The 16,962-nt window shown below is 42.3% G+C and overlaps 1 protein-coding gene across 1 annotated transcript in view; it reads right to left on the minus strand.

The window, feature by feature from the left end:
* NUAK1 (NUAK family kinase 1) overlaps positions 1–16,962 on the minus strand; it is a 46,577-nt gene that overhangs the window by 9,249 nt on the left and 20,366 nt on the right. Inside the window, exons 2-4 of the mRNA XM_066183960.1 lie at positions 13,942–14,062; positions 3,560–3,711; positions 2,224–2,289 (exon numbers count right to left, since the gene is read on the minus strand). Of these exons, the coding sequence (XP_066040057.1) occupies positions 2,224–2,289; positions 3,560–3,711; positions 13,942–14,062 (339 nt within the window). The remainder of the gene's footprint in view (positions 1–2,223; positions 2,290–3,559; positions 3,712–13,941; positions 14,063–16,962) is intronic.

The following is a 16,962-nucleotide window of genomic DNA, read 5'->3' on the forward strand; positions in this document are numbered from 1 at the left end:
ACCTGATAAATTTACTCCTAATAAATAATTTTCAGTTCCATATGTGTTTCCTTGCCAACGGTTACTGTTTAGTGAAACAAAGAAAAAGTGGGAAGAAAACTCTGTGCAAGTAACACAGAAACCACAGCAACATATTCAAAGCTTCAGCATCAGGGAAATAGTGGCTGTATGCTTAACATCAAGCATTCAAAGCTGATCTTAGTCACAAGGTTTAAAAAAAAGAGAGCACAAAGAAAAACGTGCCAAAAGACACCTCTTGAAGCAATCCAAATTCAAACACTATTGACTGTAAGATGTACGAAATATCTATACCTTCCTGAGTTCAGTCTGTTTTTCAGTTTCATGAGACCCTTTGCAGAAGAAGTGACTAGGGGACAGCAAAGAAGCCCCTTGCCCATGCCAAGGCAGTCTTGCCTGCTCAGAGGCCTTAACATTGAAGAGATGCAGCTGAGGAAAGGCAGGAAACACGAAAAATACCTACAGCAGTTTAAACACAACACGTGTCCGGAAAGGGAAACTCTCAAGAAAAGGACATCCAAGTGTCTGGAAGGTTATGTGAGGAGGGAGAGCTACCTGAATTTCTTCCACAGCAGTGGCACTTGCTATGGCAGCTAAAATGCATCTGAGGTTCTGAAGCCCCTGGGTCAGCTCCAAGTGTGGACCAAACAAAGCTACCTGTCCTTGCCCCATCCTTCTGCTTTACCCACAGACGAACGACTCCCATAAAGGCGGGAGGGGCAGGAGTAGAGCAGTCTGACAAAGCTCAGCTCCCCAGAGGCTTGAGGAAGTGATTGGTTTTGCACATGAGGACCACAGTGCAAAGATCCAGCCCTCTACAGCTAGCAAATTCCACAAATTCCTCTTTTCTCTCAAGAATTCTCTGATTAGCTGGGAAGATAGTTTGGCATGTAATGTGGAAAGAAAGGTCATCCTGCCTGCGGAAGCCTGATTCGTATACAATGTCCTAGAAAGGCTACTTTTTGTTTCCAGCGCTGCTGAGAACAGCTCTGGCTGCTGCAGACAGCGTCCCTGTAGGAACAGGAGAGAGGAGGTCTGCTCCAATGCTGGATGCTAACAGCAAAACATCCAAATGCTGCATTGGATGGGCCTTCTGTAAAAGACTATTTTTGGAAACCACATATTTATGTGCCTTTAATCCACTAGTTGATTCAAGTTAGCTTCTGTCATCAGTGTTACACAGATGGCAGCTACCACATGTTACTTTCCGTTTCCATTGCATATCAGCTTGAAATGAAGACAGACTCTCCAGTGCAAGGCACAGAAGGCTGTGCCTGCAGGCCCGGGGCTTTCAGGAGAGAGAAAAGGAAGACCTAGTCGATTTATGTACTGGGCTGTGCAAGTAGCTCCTTGATTACTTTTTTAATTAAATAAGGATGCTCAAGCATCAGCAGAAACTCTTTGTTGTTCCTCCCTCAGCTTGTTTGCCCGTGGATGAGCACATCCAGCCACCCTTACATCCAGCTATCCAAGGAGGAACAAAGTTGAAACAGGTTCAGCCACCTGGAAATTACACTTATTTTATAGAGGAATATAGATAGTATATATATAGGAAATTACTCTGGAAATTAAATCTCTGAATTATTTAACTTTGTGCTACAGCTATAAACAATAGAAGAAAAAGACAGGAATAAAGGTCATTCCCATGCTTTCACTGGGGAGAAATGGCATGGAAATGACATCACTGACATCACTATCCAAAGTATACGTTTGTGTCTGAAGTTCCAAGGCCATTTCCTAATGAAGCACATGTGCTTTACTAGGTTTATTTTGAAACTCTACTTGCTTATTTTCCAGCCATGATCAAAAGAACATTTAGACTGTTCTGTAGGAGGCACTTGAACCCTGTAGACCAGAACAGTTTTTCTCCTAGCCCCAGAAACAGCCAGCAATAATATCATTTGTACAAACAGCCTGATTGCACGAAATGCTCTGCTGTTTTCTACCAGTGGGCAGATACTGCATTGGGAATTGTGGACTTTACGTGGCAGAAAAGGGTTTTCTCCTCCAAAGTATGCAAAGTTTCATTTAGTGTGTATTACTGGGAATCAGTGGTGTCTTCCCCCAACCTCCAAACCTCTGAGCTTCTTGCCAGATGCTGTTGCTTAGCAGCTGTTACCATAACAATGGCTCTTCTAATACCTTGGGTAAAAATGTTATAAAACATGCAAATCCATTCTGAGAAGCTCAGAAAAAGAATCCTACCTTAATATTAAAATTGTCATCAAGAAGAATGTTTTCCAATTTTAGGTCCCTGTGGACAACACCATTCTGAAACAAGGAAGAGAAAACAAGGAAGAGCATGAGAAAATATTGGGGAAATTAAAGGTGAGCTGGCAGGGTGGTCTTTGCATCTACATTTCAGGGCTGATTTCACTGTCATAACACTCATGGCCCAGTGACTAGTGGAAGGCGCTGTATTAGTCACTTGGTGTGTGGTTAAGGGAAGAATGACTGGAATCTGTCCTCCCACAAAGACTCTAAAACAGCAGGAGGGTGGGGGGTGGAGGGCTGGGGGGTGTCTTTTCAGAACTTAATTTCATCCTGGATCCTGCCCCCACTGTGTGAAAGCAGAATATTCTTCCCAGGCACCAGAAACCAGTATCTGTGAATGACGTTAGCCCCTACAAAAGCCCTCATTCCTCCAATGAGCAGCCACGTGGATTGGGGGAGTTTTAATCTCAAAGGATTGTAAACGTTAGGGATGGAAGCAAACAGCCTGGGTCTGGGTCAGAGCATTCTATACAGAAACTTGGGAAAATTAAATGCATCGGGAATGGCACTGCAGCTTTTCAGCACTATGCAGTGAGGACTCTGAGAAACCCCCTTTTTTATCAGAATTCAAGTAGAGACTTAAGTGTTTTAAGAATTCAAATTCAAATTGTGTTAGCTGCTCATTGCACCTCTATGCAGTTGTTCCGTAAACAGGGACAAAAGGTCCATGATGATAGCCAGTCAGCTACCTTGGGTTTAATTTGTCATTCCAAGTGGGTACCATGATTGATAAGGTCATTAGCAAATGGTATCTTTCCCACTACATCTGGTGAAGTTACTTTTACCTATCCAGAATGAGTATGTACTAAAGCTCATACAGGAAACATATAGCTTTCTCTTGGCTTTTTCTTCCATATATTATATCTCCTTTTCGAAAGTTGTTTATTAGCATATTCAAATTGCAAACTAACATTTGTTTGAATGCATTAATATTAATGCTGTAGAGGTTATATGGGATGCCTTCTCTAGTTGATGTTGTAATTTTTCAGTTTTTAATGTCAGGAGAATTATTGTAAAGGTAAAAATGCAAGGTAAGTCTAAAGTAAAGGTGTGCTTGGTATCTGCCATAACGCAGGAAAACATCATTAGTCTTGAAAAAAAAAGCACCAGTTCAGTGTAGCACTTTCAATGGACATCTCCTGTTGTACTGATAAAATCACATACTCTGATATTTAATAATGACTGCTGTTGCCTCAGACGTGCTTTGATATATATGCCAGTAATCAGCCTCGAAACAGCATTTTTTACTATGAAATCCTTTGCTCACCTTGTGGCAGTAATGCACAGCAGAGACTATTTGTCGGAAGAAGTGTCTTGTCTCTCTTTCACTTAATCGCCGCCTCTCACTGATGTAATCGTACAGCTCTCCTTTACTTGCATACTCCATGATGATCACAATCTTATCTTTATTTTCAAACACTGCACAGAAGCAAAGAAAAAACACCACAGTTGATTCAATACATTTTAAAATTGACCGTTTAAAGAGTGCAGAAGACTTGGGATGTCTGATCACATCCTAGACCACCACTGCGGGCAGGAAAGGTGTAGTAACAATCCCACTGCAAAAAAACAAGTTCCAAAGCTACTTTTTACCAGAGGAAGATTACAACATTTTAGACCAAGAGAAGGAAGTTGAGCTTATCCTCTCTTTCATATGGCTACATAAACCTCTTTGTCTCAAATAATATGGGGTCACAGGGCGGCAAAGTCAACTTATCCTAGAGAGGTGAGGTGGACACTCGTGCCCGTAACACATGAACACCAGCTCCTGCTCCAGCATGGAATTCCTCGTACAAGTAGCCCACTTGAGGCCAGAGGACAGAAGCAAAGAGGAGCCCTCGTATCATTTGGAAAGGGTTCATAGAAGGCATAATGAATTCTTGTCTTCGATGACTGATACAGGATTGCCATTTAGCTTACAGTGACTGTTGGTTGGCTTTCACCTACCACCAAAATCCAGCAAGTGAACAGACTGATGTGTCCTCCTCCATCCCAACTCTGTGTGACAGCACGGCGGGCACAGACACCTGAGCTTGTTGTGGCTGCAGCACCTGCAGAGCTGTTCAGCTCTTGTCAGTGGAGCTCTGCACCCTGTCTCATGCAACCAAGTCTTCTTCAAGCTCCCTTATCCCCTGCCCCTGCCGTATGTCCCACCACATGTCACAGACTGCATGCTGTAATCCTCTGTCACTTGCGCAGAGCCGGCAGCAACGCACAACACCAGCGTAAGCAGAGCAAGGAAAATCCATCTCATACACGTCACAGCCCGACTCCTCTTTGGGGCTGAGAGTACGCTGTGTCACATGCTGCCAAGGACTTCACTGTGAGTGGCAGATAACTAATATTTAATCTAGTAAAGCAGGCTGTTAATAGCCTGGAATTGCTGGCTGCTAAATAGCTCTTCTCTTTTATCACCAAAAATCCACTGCAACCCACTCGAAACTTCCTGAACCTGCCATAAATAACCACTGCTATATGAAAACATGGTGATTTTCCTTTTCTTTTTATCTGTGGCAGTACTGGTCACACTGGCAGCAAGGCATGTACAAATTAATGAGGTTAAAGGGTTTATTACAAACAGATGCTAGTTTTGACCAGCCCTACTGTAATGATGCCTTCCTATATCTCTTTATCAAAGCTCAGCCAGTAGTCTTTGGCGATTTAATGAAAAACAGAATTAAGCTTCAGCTTTTGCAGTGAAATGCGAAGCTACCTCTCTCAACACGCAGATATTTGCTTCTCTTAGGCTTTGTCTCATGTCCTCTCACACCTTGCCACTCAAATCTACAAGCCAAAGCCTCTGCAGTTCATTCTAACACCCCTGAACCCCAGCCAAACAGCTCTGATAAAAGGGAGAGAAAACAGCCAGATAAAATTGGCTGCTTACTTGTCTGCTGGCCTCACTGTACCCCGAAGCAGAGGCTGCTGCCAGCGATTACATCCTATGTGCATCCTCATTAGCAATAAACTTCGGAAACTGGAAAAGCCGTCTCTGGATGGATTATACATACAATATCCTCTCCAAGAATGACAGACTGATACTGTCTGGGAAAAACTGAACATGCGCCGTGTCACACAGGGAAGTGCTGTGATGTGTTACCAATAAAACAGTAAGGCGCACATTTGCTTCTCTAAGCTCGGAAAGGCTTGTTAGGTACAAGCTTGTTTAAGAAGGCAAAAATAAATTGTTTTAGTAAGCTGAGACAAATCAATGAAAATCCTCTTATATAAGAGATCTGATTTAAAACAAACACATAAACCACACAACAACAACACCAATAAAATTACCCCAAAACCCCAGCTGATTCCATGAGTTAGGGGTTTCTGTATCACGCACATATAGGTGAAGCTGCCACGATCTCAGGGCACTTTCACAGGAATGCACATCCCAAGCAGTTCCAACTGAGGACCACCCTCAGCTCAGAGGCACATTTGCCCTTGGCTCTTCTTGCCCCACTCCCCCAAAAGCTGATGCCCTACCAGATGTCCAGTGCTGCTGATGACAATAACAGCAATAGCAGCCCTGCCATGATACAGCATTCTTCCAGGCTGTGTTTTTATTAAAGTTTTGCCTTCATTACTCAGTCCTAAGAGTTTTCTCAAATCATCCTTGATGTTCTGAAGTTTTAAATTCTAAAATCTTATTTTTTTTGGACTCAAATCCGCCATATTAATGCAGGTCCTGATCCAGATGTATTTTCCACAATTTCTACATAAATCAGCTGGAAAGCATTTGGTTTGGAGGAATACGCATTCAAAGATACTTTCCATTTCAAATTTTCTCTTACATCCTCTAAGAAACTGAGATACTACCATCAAGCTGAATTTAGGAAAACGTAAATCCCTGTTCCAAATTTCAAACTTTTGTCAAAAAGCCACAATAGAATCTACAAGAACAGAATTGTTCCAGGAACTCACATTTGGCTTTCAGTTCACTGGCACATTCTTCTTTATGAGGGAAAATTTTGAGAGGGAAACTATCCTTGAACTTAGGTGACATTATGGAGGCCTCTGCACCATCTCTATAGCTGAATGATTACAGAATTAAACAGCAATTCGTTTCTCCACCCAGGAGCAGAGGTGAATGGGGAGGTATTTTTTACAACTGCATCATTTCACGTCAGAGCACCTCCACCGTATCAGCTGAACCTCCTGAGTGGGCACGCAGCTACTTCCTGCAGAGAGGGAACTGAGCAGCAGACAAAAAAAATCTAAAACGAGGGCTGTGATTGAAGGAAGAGGAGGTTGAAAGGCAGTAGGATTTATATCTATACACACACACAGCCTTAAAGAAGAATTCAGTGGTCAAGACTATCAGGCACATGACAAGGTGGTATTCTGGCAAGTCACACACCATCAGCCAAGTACACTATGAATTTTCACAGTAGTATTTAGGATGTCAGGCAGGTTTCACACAGGCACTTCTGAATTTCCCCTCTGGGCACAGCATGTAGTTTTATAAACATATGCTCAAGAAAGCCTTGTGGCCAATGGCTGGGGGAAGAGAGGAAGGCATTAATTAAAGGCTGGATTGACTTACGGCAAAAAATAATGAGGTAATAAATATACTGCCCTGTTAGCACCTGGGCTGTAACCTGTGGGCTGATGACGGATGGGTTGCCTCCATATAGCTTCTGGGACTGCTTGGTTCACTCTTTGTTTTTGCTGCAGATGATTTAATACCTGCCATCCTACTGCATATTCATTCTGAAACTCACTCCCACCTACAAGTGTGCCTGAACCCTGGCTGCACCTACTGCCAGCAGAGAAGCATGGCTTTGGCAGGATGCTGAACCCCAGGAACCTCCCAAAGCTTGCTACTTCTGGGACAGCCATGTCATACAAGCCTACTCCTCAGCCCTGAGCGAAGTCAAGGGAAGGAGGCCATGTACAAGTAAGGTGGCGCTGCTTTAGCTTTTTTCAAACCATCAATACTCTGTAAATGGCTAGTCAAATTAGGTAAGTGGAGAACTGTCAGTACCAACACCCAGACATGGATAGCAGCGGAGATGGCCTGTCAATTAAGAATCAAGAAAGGGGGTTGCTTACATACAAGGCATGAGCTTCACCTATTAGAGGGGACAGCAGCAGGAGAAATGCTAGCTACCGGCTGTGCATTATTTATTTCTGAGCCACTGTGTTTATTTTCATCACTCTGCAAGCTGAGTTACTCTGAGCGCTGCAACAAGACCTGGGTGTGGCAGGAGGGCTGCTGCACTGCCTCAGCCATAGCAGCGAAGTGCTGCTGTAGAGTAGTGCCTGCAGATCACTACTACTCCTTAGCAGACAGAGCCTGCTGGTTCAAAGATTGACTGTGGAGATGACTGCACTTTATGTGGCCACAGGGGAGGAAGCAGGAACAGCAGCGTGAGACCACATCAGGAGCCAGGAGTAGGAACAGCATAAACCTCAAGGTGTGAGGAACAACGTGATTGTATTCCCAGGAGATGAGCAAAGGACTACGACATTGGCAAGAGCAACGTGGAGAAACAGCATTTTCCAGGGGGCTACAAACTTACTTGGGCTTGTCTGGTCACCCCAAAAGCCTTGGGAACTCAAGCAGCAAAGGGTGCTTAAGATACAGGGTCAAAGATTTCTTACTTTTCTATAAACCTCACCCTTAGTGCTCATGTGTTTGTTTCTTTTCTAAAAGTGACAAAGTCTATACCTCCAGGCTCATAATTGAAACCAAATCTGCTGACTTCAAAGTTCCTTGAAAAACATAAATGTGAAATCGGTAAAGAATTTCAATTCTCGCTATCGAAGACATATCTGAGACAAAAGCACATTTTGTAATGTGAACAATCTGTCTCTCTTTCACAGGTTGTTCTGCTATAGTAATAGTTCTTGTATATAATCTCTCCACTTATTTATATTTAGAGGCTGCGAAATTATGAACTCAGCTTCTATCTACAGCCTTCCATTTTCCAAATAGTGCTGGTTGACCTCTTGTTCATCAGCACTTCTTTTCAACCCTACTGCCAAATTTTCCCCTCTAGCTACACCAAAGTCACCTCCTCTGAAACTCATGGGACAAGTCTGATACTAAATGAACATACTACATTTCTTCACTGCTAAGACATGCTTCACCCTAAAATTATTGAAAGCCCAGATGGACATGGTTTTGCCAACATCAGTCAGAAAGGTTTAATGGTACACAGTACACCTCTCTATTATGACTGCTGGCTTTGGACTGACTTACTACCAAAATCAAAAAAAAAGCAGGAGGCTTTTGTCCTTCCTCCAAGCTCACAGAACACTAAAGTCCGAGAGACTGCTGGGGGGGGTGGATTCTTCCCCCCCCTCAAAGGACTACCTCCTTGTGGGCTGATTCCACTTGGTTTACATGTAACCCTGGGGTAAGGATTTTAGTTTGTTAGTTTAAGAGGGGCGGCCAATCTCTTTGCACTGGAACCATTTGAATTCTCCTCATGCCTTTGCTCTCTATCAGAGCAATCTCCTAAATTAGTTCCAGTATGTTGACATTCCTTCCATCTGGTGTCTTTCCATTCAGTGGTATTTTTATTACTCTCCTAACAGCCGCAGACAGAAGTACCTTTCCACTGCTACAAAACGCTCTTTTATTAAAGGTCAGCCAAATCAGAAGAACAAGCGAGTTTGTTTTTAATTTTGGAGATGCAGACTAGAATAACCTTTTCATTCAGAAAATTCATGTATGACCCAATTACCTCACCTGTGTAATAAGCCTTGAATTATTCTTCAAAAATCATGCGAGTACTGAAAACTGTCTTTTACATTAGAATTTCAGCCTGATTCAGCTTTTGTGTTTTTCACTGGTTTACAGTCCCCTGGCATAATTTTTATTTAGCTGGTTTTTTAGTAGCAGTAGTATTTTATTACTGTTTTTAACAGAGCATATAGTACACATGAAAATATCCCAGCTCCAATGAGAAAACCAATTATATGTATACGCTTAATTACAATTGAAGATATCAAGATATAAACCATGTGTTTTAATGCTAAGCTTGTGTTAAATTGTTTTCCTGAATTACGGCCTTAATCAGCCAAATTGCATCTCCTTCTAAATTAAAGGAATGTAGTTAAGATTCTGCAATAATCTTTTAAAATCAGACAGCATGCTATAATTTACTCCCAGTGAGGAGATTAAATCAGAATGGGAACTATTATCCTTGGTGAGGTTGTTTCTCACAGAGCAAGACTGAGGGTATGCAGATTATGATGGTTTTCTCTTTAAAAGGAAGGCAAAATGACAGTTGTTAATTTGGCCACAATAACATGTTACACTAATTGTCTTTGTTTCAGCAAAGAGCACAAGAGCTATCTCCCTTTTATTTAAATTATGATTTAAACTGTCGAGGAACTTCAGAGAAGCAAATATTTACATTGCTATGGTAGGACTGTGTAAATGGGAAGCTGGAAATAAATTTCACCACTGCTGGCAACCAGTGACATTTAAACTGGGCCTGCCTGTGATCTCACACATTTGAGTTGATGTCATGTCCAATGAAGTCCTGTTTAGGTGATCACCCTGAATGACAGGAAATTCATAAAGCTGGGGTATAGTAACTAAAGAGTTAAGTTTGTTTATTCTTGTTTCATTAGTATCTCCAGACACTTGAAATATTACTTGACGTTCTTGGATGTTATCAACTGAAAACAATGAGAATAAAGCACTCTAAAGTCAAAAGCCTACATAATTAGAGGAAATCAATTAGAAATGTGGTTAAACAGTATCACTGCTGAAGTACTTTCTCTTGGCCAAAAATAAGAATCATTTCAGCTTTCCAACCTCCAACATTCTTGATTAAAGCCCAGTCGTCCACGTGATGTTTGAAGGGACTTGCAGCTTTTTCAGGTGTTTTGCCCACAGAAGGGGTGAGGTCATTAGGCACCAAAGTTTGATTGGATTATGTCTGAAAACCAGGAGATGTCAAAGGCTGGGACAGAGATTGGGATTGCTCGGAACCATCACAGCCTGATAGGTGACTGTTTCACCACCCTGGCCCCTGGCTGCTGCCCCACCCTGAGGCCCACATGCAGCTGACGGGCGGGAGACACTTGTCTGAGCCGGTGCTGCTGCAGGGATGCAGCTCCTCAGCAATGGCACATGCCCACACACCTTAACAGCTGCCACACAGGCAGATTTCTGACAATGCAGATGATTTTACTGATGATATGGTTGGTGACTTGACTGACACAGCCTCCCACACTGGAGACAGGCCTACGTGTGTGTGTGCAACACCAAGTGTGTTTATGCTTTGTTGCATGAAGTCTGGCACAAAATGTGAGATTGAACATGTATTTGGCAAGAGCAGTGAGTATCCTGGAATACTATGCCACTGCTGTTACACACTGTCAGATTATCTCCCATTGCCTTTGGCGTTTGAAAGGAGAGCTGAACCAGTCTCCTGATTAAGCATGCAACCTAGCTCAAGCCATTGTGGACTGGCAGAAACATGATGGAGAATATCTCTGCTTTTTCTTAATAGCACCAAAAATGCAACCTAGAAAAAAAGAGTAAGAAGTGCATCTTGGGAGATCCATATTTTGTGTCTTCTTAATGCAAAGGGTGCAGCACTCTTGCAAGCATCCTGGCCCCAATTCAGCAGAGCACTTCAGCACACACTTTCCTTCAGTTACTCGTTTACGTTAATGCCATCATGTTCCACTGGCACCAAATTTTGCTCCTAATGTTTATTCATTCTCCAGGGAAGATCTTCAGCAAACTATTTCTACAAACACATTAGCTAATAGTCTGTTCACCTTTAAGTGCATTTTGCAAAAGGGCAGACTTTTCTTTATGGTTATGCTGACCAAGGACAACTTTCAGCACAGAAACAGTCACGCAGACAACTGTATTTCACACTACAAAGACCCAAGAGCTCACTCCTAAATGTACCAAGTGTAACTTCACCCTCATGATTGGCCCAACACGTGTTTAAATGTTTGCAGAATGTTCCTTCCCTGGTTTAACTTTTATAAAGTATTGCCAGATGAGGTAGATTTTACACTCAAGCTACCCCTGGAAAAATACGTTAGCTCTCAAAGGCTTTATTATAAAATCCTGGAGTTTTCAAGGCAAAAAAGCAATAGGGCAAAGGAAGGACGAGGGGCAGGGGAGAGACAGATAGATGAATGGACAGAGGCATTATTCTATAAATTAAAATTTATGTGTTGAAATCAGAACACTGCCAGTAAAGCTGACTTTGTTTATCCAGTTCCTTTCAAGGAGTTTAAAGTCACTTAAAGGAGCACTTCCCTTACAGCCACACTCGACAGATTGCCAATTACAGCCCTGCTGAGAGGATGGAATTTCTTTAGTCACAACTGTACATCTGCCCTGGCAGTAATGGGCAAAGTACATGCCTTATGATTAGGTTACAAAGAAGTACCTCTAAACTGGAAAGCTTGGTTTCCACACATCTGAATTTGCTTGGTATCAATAAAAAAGATAAAGTTGACACGTAGATCAAGTAGACAAATTCAGAGGTTAATTGCCATTAGCAGGAAGGTCAAAAGGATACCTAAACAAGATCCTACTTAAGAAAAACACGTGTTTGTAAATGCAATACAAAGAGCTTTCAAAGATTATTACAGGGACATCCAGCATTGCCCAGCTACGTTTATCTGTGCAACCTGGCACCTACAGAGAGAGCTGTCAGACATGCAGTGACAGTCTGGAAACCTACAGTAAAAATTTATGAGACAGGAGGAAAAAAATATCTAGGGTGGCTTCAGTTTTAAAGTCAAGCATCTGATCTAAGTTAGTCAGCTAGACTCCAACAGGAGCTTCCAATATGTCTTTTTTCCCACGTACCCAAAAAAAAAAAACCATCTCCCAGGAGGGAGCTAACCACCCCGTGAAGATGCTGAACTCTCTTGACCAGAGAGTGACACTAGACTTGCAGCATACACCAACTGTAGCAATGTTGGATTGCTTAATTTTGGGGAGATTAAGCCCATCTCTTAGGATTTACTGACTTCAACATTTTGTGTCAGGGGATAGCAGTATTATCACTCTCTATGCATCACTCAAGAGGAATAGCTCTGTGTTTAAAATCCAATTTCAAGAGGATGCAAATACTTCAGTCCTTGATGTAGCCCCTTAACTTCACAACAAGTACTCTTCAGCTTCAAGTGAAGCACACACTCAAGGGCCCCTGAGCTCACACGCTCACCTCTGGGCAGTTCCTGGGTTTGGTTGCACAACCACACATCTTCCCAGTGCTACCATATCTAAGTTACAGCACTGGCTGCTCCAGGCCAAATACTGACTGACTCCTTGGAAAACACACCAGAACCTGACATAGGTGCTCATCCTCCTCAGACAAGAGGAATTCTCCATCATGGAGCTCAATTGGCTCCGCTGTGGAAGCACTGCTCATCCCTCCGCAGGGCCGGAGCGGGAAGTTTTGCTCCCACAGGACTCAGTGTCTGCTTCCTAAAAATGCTGTAATCTTTTTCATTTTTACAAATATTTAACTCAGTAAAAACTATTTAAAGTAAGGATGAGAAAGGCAATTGGCCAAAGAACCACAGCATGCTTAATATTTTTTTCTTCCTGAGTTCCCATCCACATTTCAAGTAACTATTGTTCCATTTGCAACCCACATGCTGACACAGCATCCCTCCCCTTTTCTGTTCCCAGATCCTTTTATGAGTTTATTCAATAAAAAGACAGATACTCATCTCTTTTCAAGTACAAGAACATGCTTTTGAATAACTCAATATGCGATGGTGTAACAGTACGCCAAGACAGCCCTTGTTTTAATCTGTCGTATCAACTCTCAGAGCAGAGCTGCCATACACATCTCATCACCTTCTGCACTTACCTCACAGCTATGGAAACGTGTATGGCTACACTCAGGCTTCCTGTTCTTCACAGAGGAAAAGGGGTGATCCCCAGGGACAAGACCGCCTGACCCAGGTCCCTCTGAACCTCTAGAATCTACATCCCAGGTCCAACAGGCAGCCTCCCTCCTTGCAGCAACAGACCTTTTGGCTGGTGTCTTTTAGCACGTACACGGCCTGAACCGTCCAGCTAGTGCTGGGACATAAACAAACTGGCAAATCTTCCTAGCTGTGTCCCAGGAAGAAAGGAGGTAGAGGAGGAAGACAGGATAAGGAAACAGGAATGGTAAGCCAGCCACCAGACTGATAGAGAAGTGTGCAGAAGCGGACAGGAAGTGGATGCTGGTATTCAGGGTGGAAAGCTGCAATGACAGAACTAGCAACTTGAACTGGCAGGTAAAGGAGGAATAAAGTCCTAGAGCAGATAAGAGCAGTCCTGTGCAGTCCAGGGAAAATAAACAAGGACTAGTTTAGGGGCTGGGAACAGAAACAGACATCAGGCTGGTTCATGAGCGAGGCTGAAATGAAACTGCACTGTGCAGTGGGAGCAAAGACATGAGGCGATACATGCAACCATCTCCCACCCGCAATCGGCACAGTCAACTCACACAAGAAGAAGCTCTTCCAAGAAAAGGTTTATGCATCTGTGAAACACTGGTAGCTCAGAGGGAAGGCAGTGCTCAAGACAGTCTCGTTGGTAAGGGATGGATTACACAAGGAGTAGGGGTTGGTTTGGTGCAGGATCTCAAGAAACATAAACATCAGGTCTGCAAGAATGTAACAGAGCAGTCAGGGAGGAAAATCACATTCACTAACCTTCATATATGGTGATGATATGAGGGTGGCTGAGGGATGACATGATCTCAATCTCCCGTCTGATGTGAACCATATCTTGTTCATCCTTAATTTTGTCCTTACGAATGGATTTTATTGCAACCTATAAATTCAGGAAATCAAGCATTATTCTTGGAACTGAACAGATGCATCCAATCCACTAAGAAGAGTTCAAAAAATAAATACAGATGTTAGATGTTGGCAGAAGGTGGAATGACCAAACCAAACCTCTAAAATACAAACCTCCATGCTCCAGCTCCCCCACTGCATAGCACTAAATACACTCTCATTACAGCAATAGGTGACGTGAAGTTTTGGGCTCTTCCGGTCTTAGGACTTCACTGAGGGGGAACACAGCATCATTTGGAAAGATCTCTGTGCTAGCCTGAGCACTCTCCTTATGCAAATCCCAAAACTCCTCCAGAGACTTTGATGGGGAGTACATTTGCTAAAACATGATTGCATCTGATAATTTCAAAAAGAAACTTTTGAGGCAATTTCTCTTAAAAAATTTTGAGATCTCTGACGGAGCAGAGGCAGGGAATCCAGGGTTCCGATTATGTATTGATAACCATGTTAATGCATAAAGGATCCCATTAACACAGGTTAGTCCATGGTTCTCTACAGCAGGCAAACCATTCAGGAGTTATAACTTATTCAAAAATCAGAAGAAACAAATCTTTGAAATTCACATCTAAACTCATCCTCATATAAACCCAAGACTTCAGGTCCTACACAACACTTATGCAATCACTGCAAAACCATATCCTTCCTGCATCCTTCCTCAATCAGCAAGCTTTTTTTACAAGCGTATCATGTGACTGGATATCTTTCCAAAAGGCAGGGTGGGAACAGAGGAAGTGATAGCTGAACTTGCAATATAAATTCAAACTGTAACAGTCCTTGTGAGTGTGTGTATGTGTGTTGCCTGTGAAAAAAGGGCTTATCTGAACACCTCCATAAATAATCGTGGAGGTCAGCTCATGCCCTACAAGAAATGCAGAAAGCAACAATGCAGAGAAGCTGGTGGGAGAGGGAAGGTGAGGGCATTGCACATACTGAATGGCAGCATGGCCTTTATTATACTCAATATTTACCCTGCATTGGTTTTTTTTAAGCTAGAGTTCAGGGAATAAATTACCAGCTAGCTTAAAATCAACAGTACATCTTTGAAAAACACTACTGACCTGCTGAGATGACCACCCTTTTATGGGTAAACCAAACTTGTGCCATTCTTTGCAGCTAACTACTGTGGACTTCTCCTGGGAAAACATTTGTAAATCTATGACTTACAATATTTCCCCAGTTACTGTAGAAAAAAAAAATTCACTGCCTACTTCAGTAATTGCAAGTGGCATGACCAGTATTGTTTCCATTATATGATGTAGCTTTGAGGATATTGAAGAAAGAAGAGAAAAACTTACAATATTATAAAATTGAAATGTACATAAACAGGAGCCAGTTTAAAGGATCAGGTTTCCTACAAAGCCTTCAATTCTGAAAAGCAACATTGTTCAAAAAAGCATTAAGCACATGCCCCATCCCCTTGAATTCCCAAAGATTGCTGCACATGCTTAAAATTAAACTCTTGCTCAAGTGGTCCCCTACACTGTGACAGCAGAAGAAAAAGAAATCAAGGGACAAACGGTTTGCATTTTAAAACCAAAATAATTCCTTTTTTCCTCTTGACCCAAACATTTGTAATAGAGATTTTAAAAGTAACAACATAGCTATGGTCTTATTGACATGGCACGTATTTCCAGAAAAAGTAATACAACAGATCTTAACTGAATGAGTGACCAAGATAGCCTCCAAGTAATTCTAGTGATGGAAAAGACAACCAACTCTAAAGAAGACACTGGATTTTTCCCCTTCCCACATTTGCACTGGGACTGACTGCAAATGCAAATACACCCTGTATACAGAAGGATGTGGGTGGCTCTTGGAGCAGTATGTGCATTCCTGCAAGAAATAAATATAGACATGGGTAAAAACACATTTTTTATTAAAAGACAGCCTTGTACTTGGCTCTGAGGAAGAATTTAAGAAGGGTTTCATTGTCAAATATACAACGGGGAGCAAATTCTTCCTCATTCACTGGTAAAGTAATAACAGCAGCCCAGAGGACATGCCAATCTCCTGATAACTTGACTGTGTGCTTCACAGACAGGACTTTTGCACATCTACCCATAATTACTGCAACTGGCCTCTGTGGAATAATTGTATGTAAGAAAACATATTTTTAGATACAAAAATGCAAACATGATTGAAAAGCGTGGTGGCACTTTGATTATATTTTTGATCCAAATATATGTTTGGATCAATATTCTAATGCAAACAGATGTGTTGCCTGGGAACATACTGTTTAACAGGACCCAAGAGTTTACAGTCTCACAGCCCATGTTGAAAATTAAGGCACCTTAATTTATAAGGGCTATTCCTAGAAGTTTAACTAAATTTCAAAGATGGTACTTAAGCTCTACTGAAAGCATCACTTCCCAGTTGCAGGGGTAGAATTCAACAGCCCAGCCAAAGTACTTGGGATTTTGCCAGTGACATCCAGGCTGCAACATCTCATCCCAATACAAGGAAAGAATACATGCTGAACACATCTCTTGGGTTTTAACATTCAAGACTTCCTCTTCCCCCACTCATTCCTTCAGATCATGGTGACTGGCACTTGGAAACAAGGAAAGACAACTGGCAGGTGTGAAGTATCTTTACTCCAGTGATGTCAATGGAGCCAGGGCAGCTCTAAGCATCCACCTGGCCATGGTCAGTCCATTCCCTGCAATCCTGACAAACAGCAAGAGCGCTGTGTGGGAGGCAGCGCCCCTTGAACCTCACCAGTACAAGCACTCACACAGAGATGTTTACTCACATGCACTAACAAAATAGTAACACCATCTATTTGCACAGCACATAAGCTGTAGCCATTTACTAGTTAAACCTTGATAAACAAGTGGTGAATCAGCACAGTTTATCCACTTTCAGAAGATGAGG

This window comes from Chamaea fasciata, unplaced genomic scaffold (genome assembly GCF_029207755.1).
Source record: "Chamaea fasciata isolate MVZ Bird 193981 ecotype frontalis unplaced genomic scaffold, bChaFas1.0.hap1 SCAF_5, whole genome shotgun sequence".
NCBI classification, from domain to species: domain Eukaryota; kingdom Metazoa; phylum Chordata; class Aves; order Passeriformes; family Sylviidae; genus Chamaea; species Chamaea fasciata.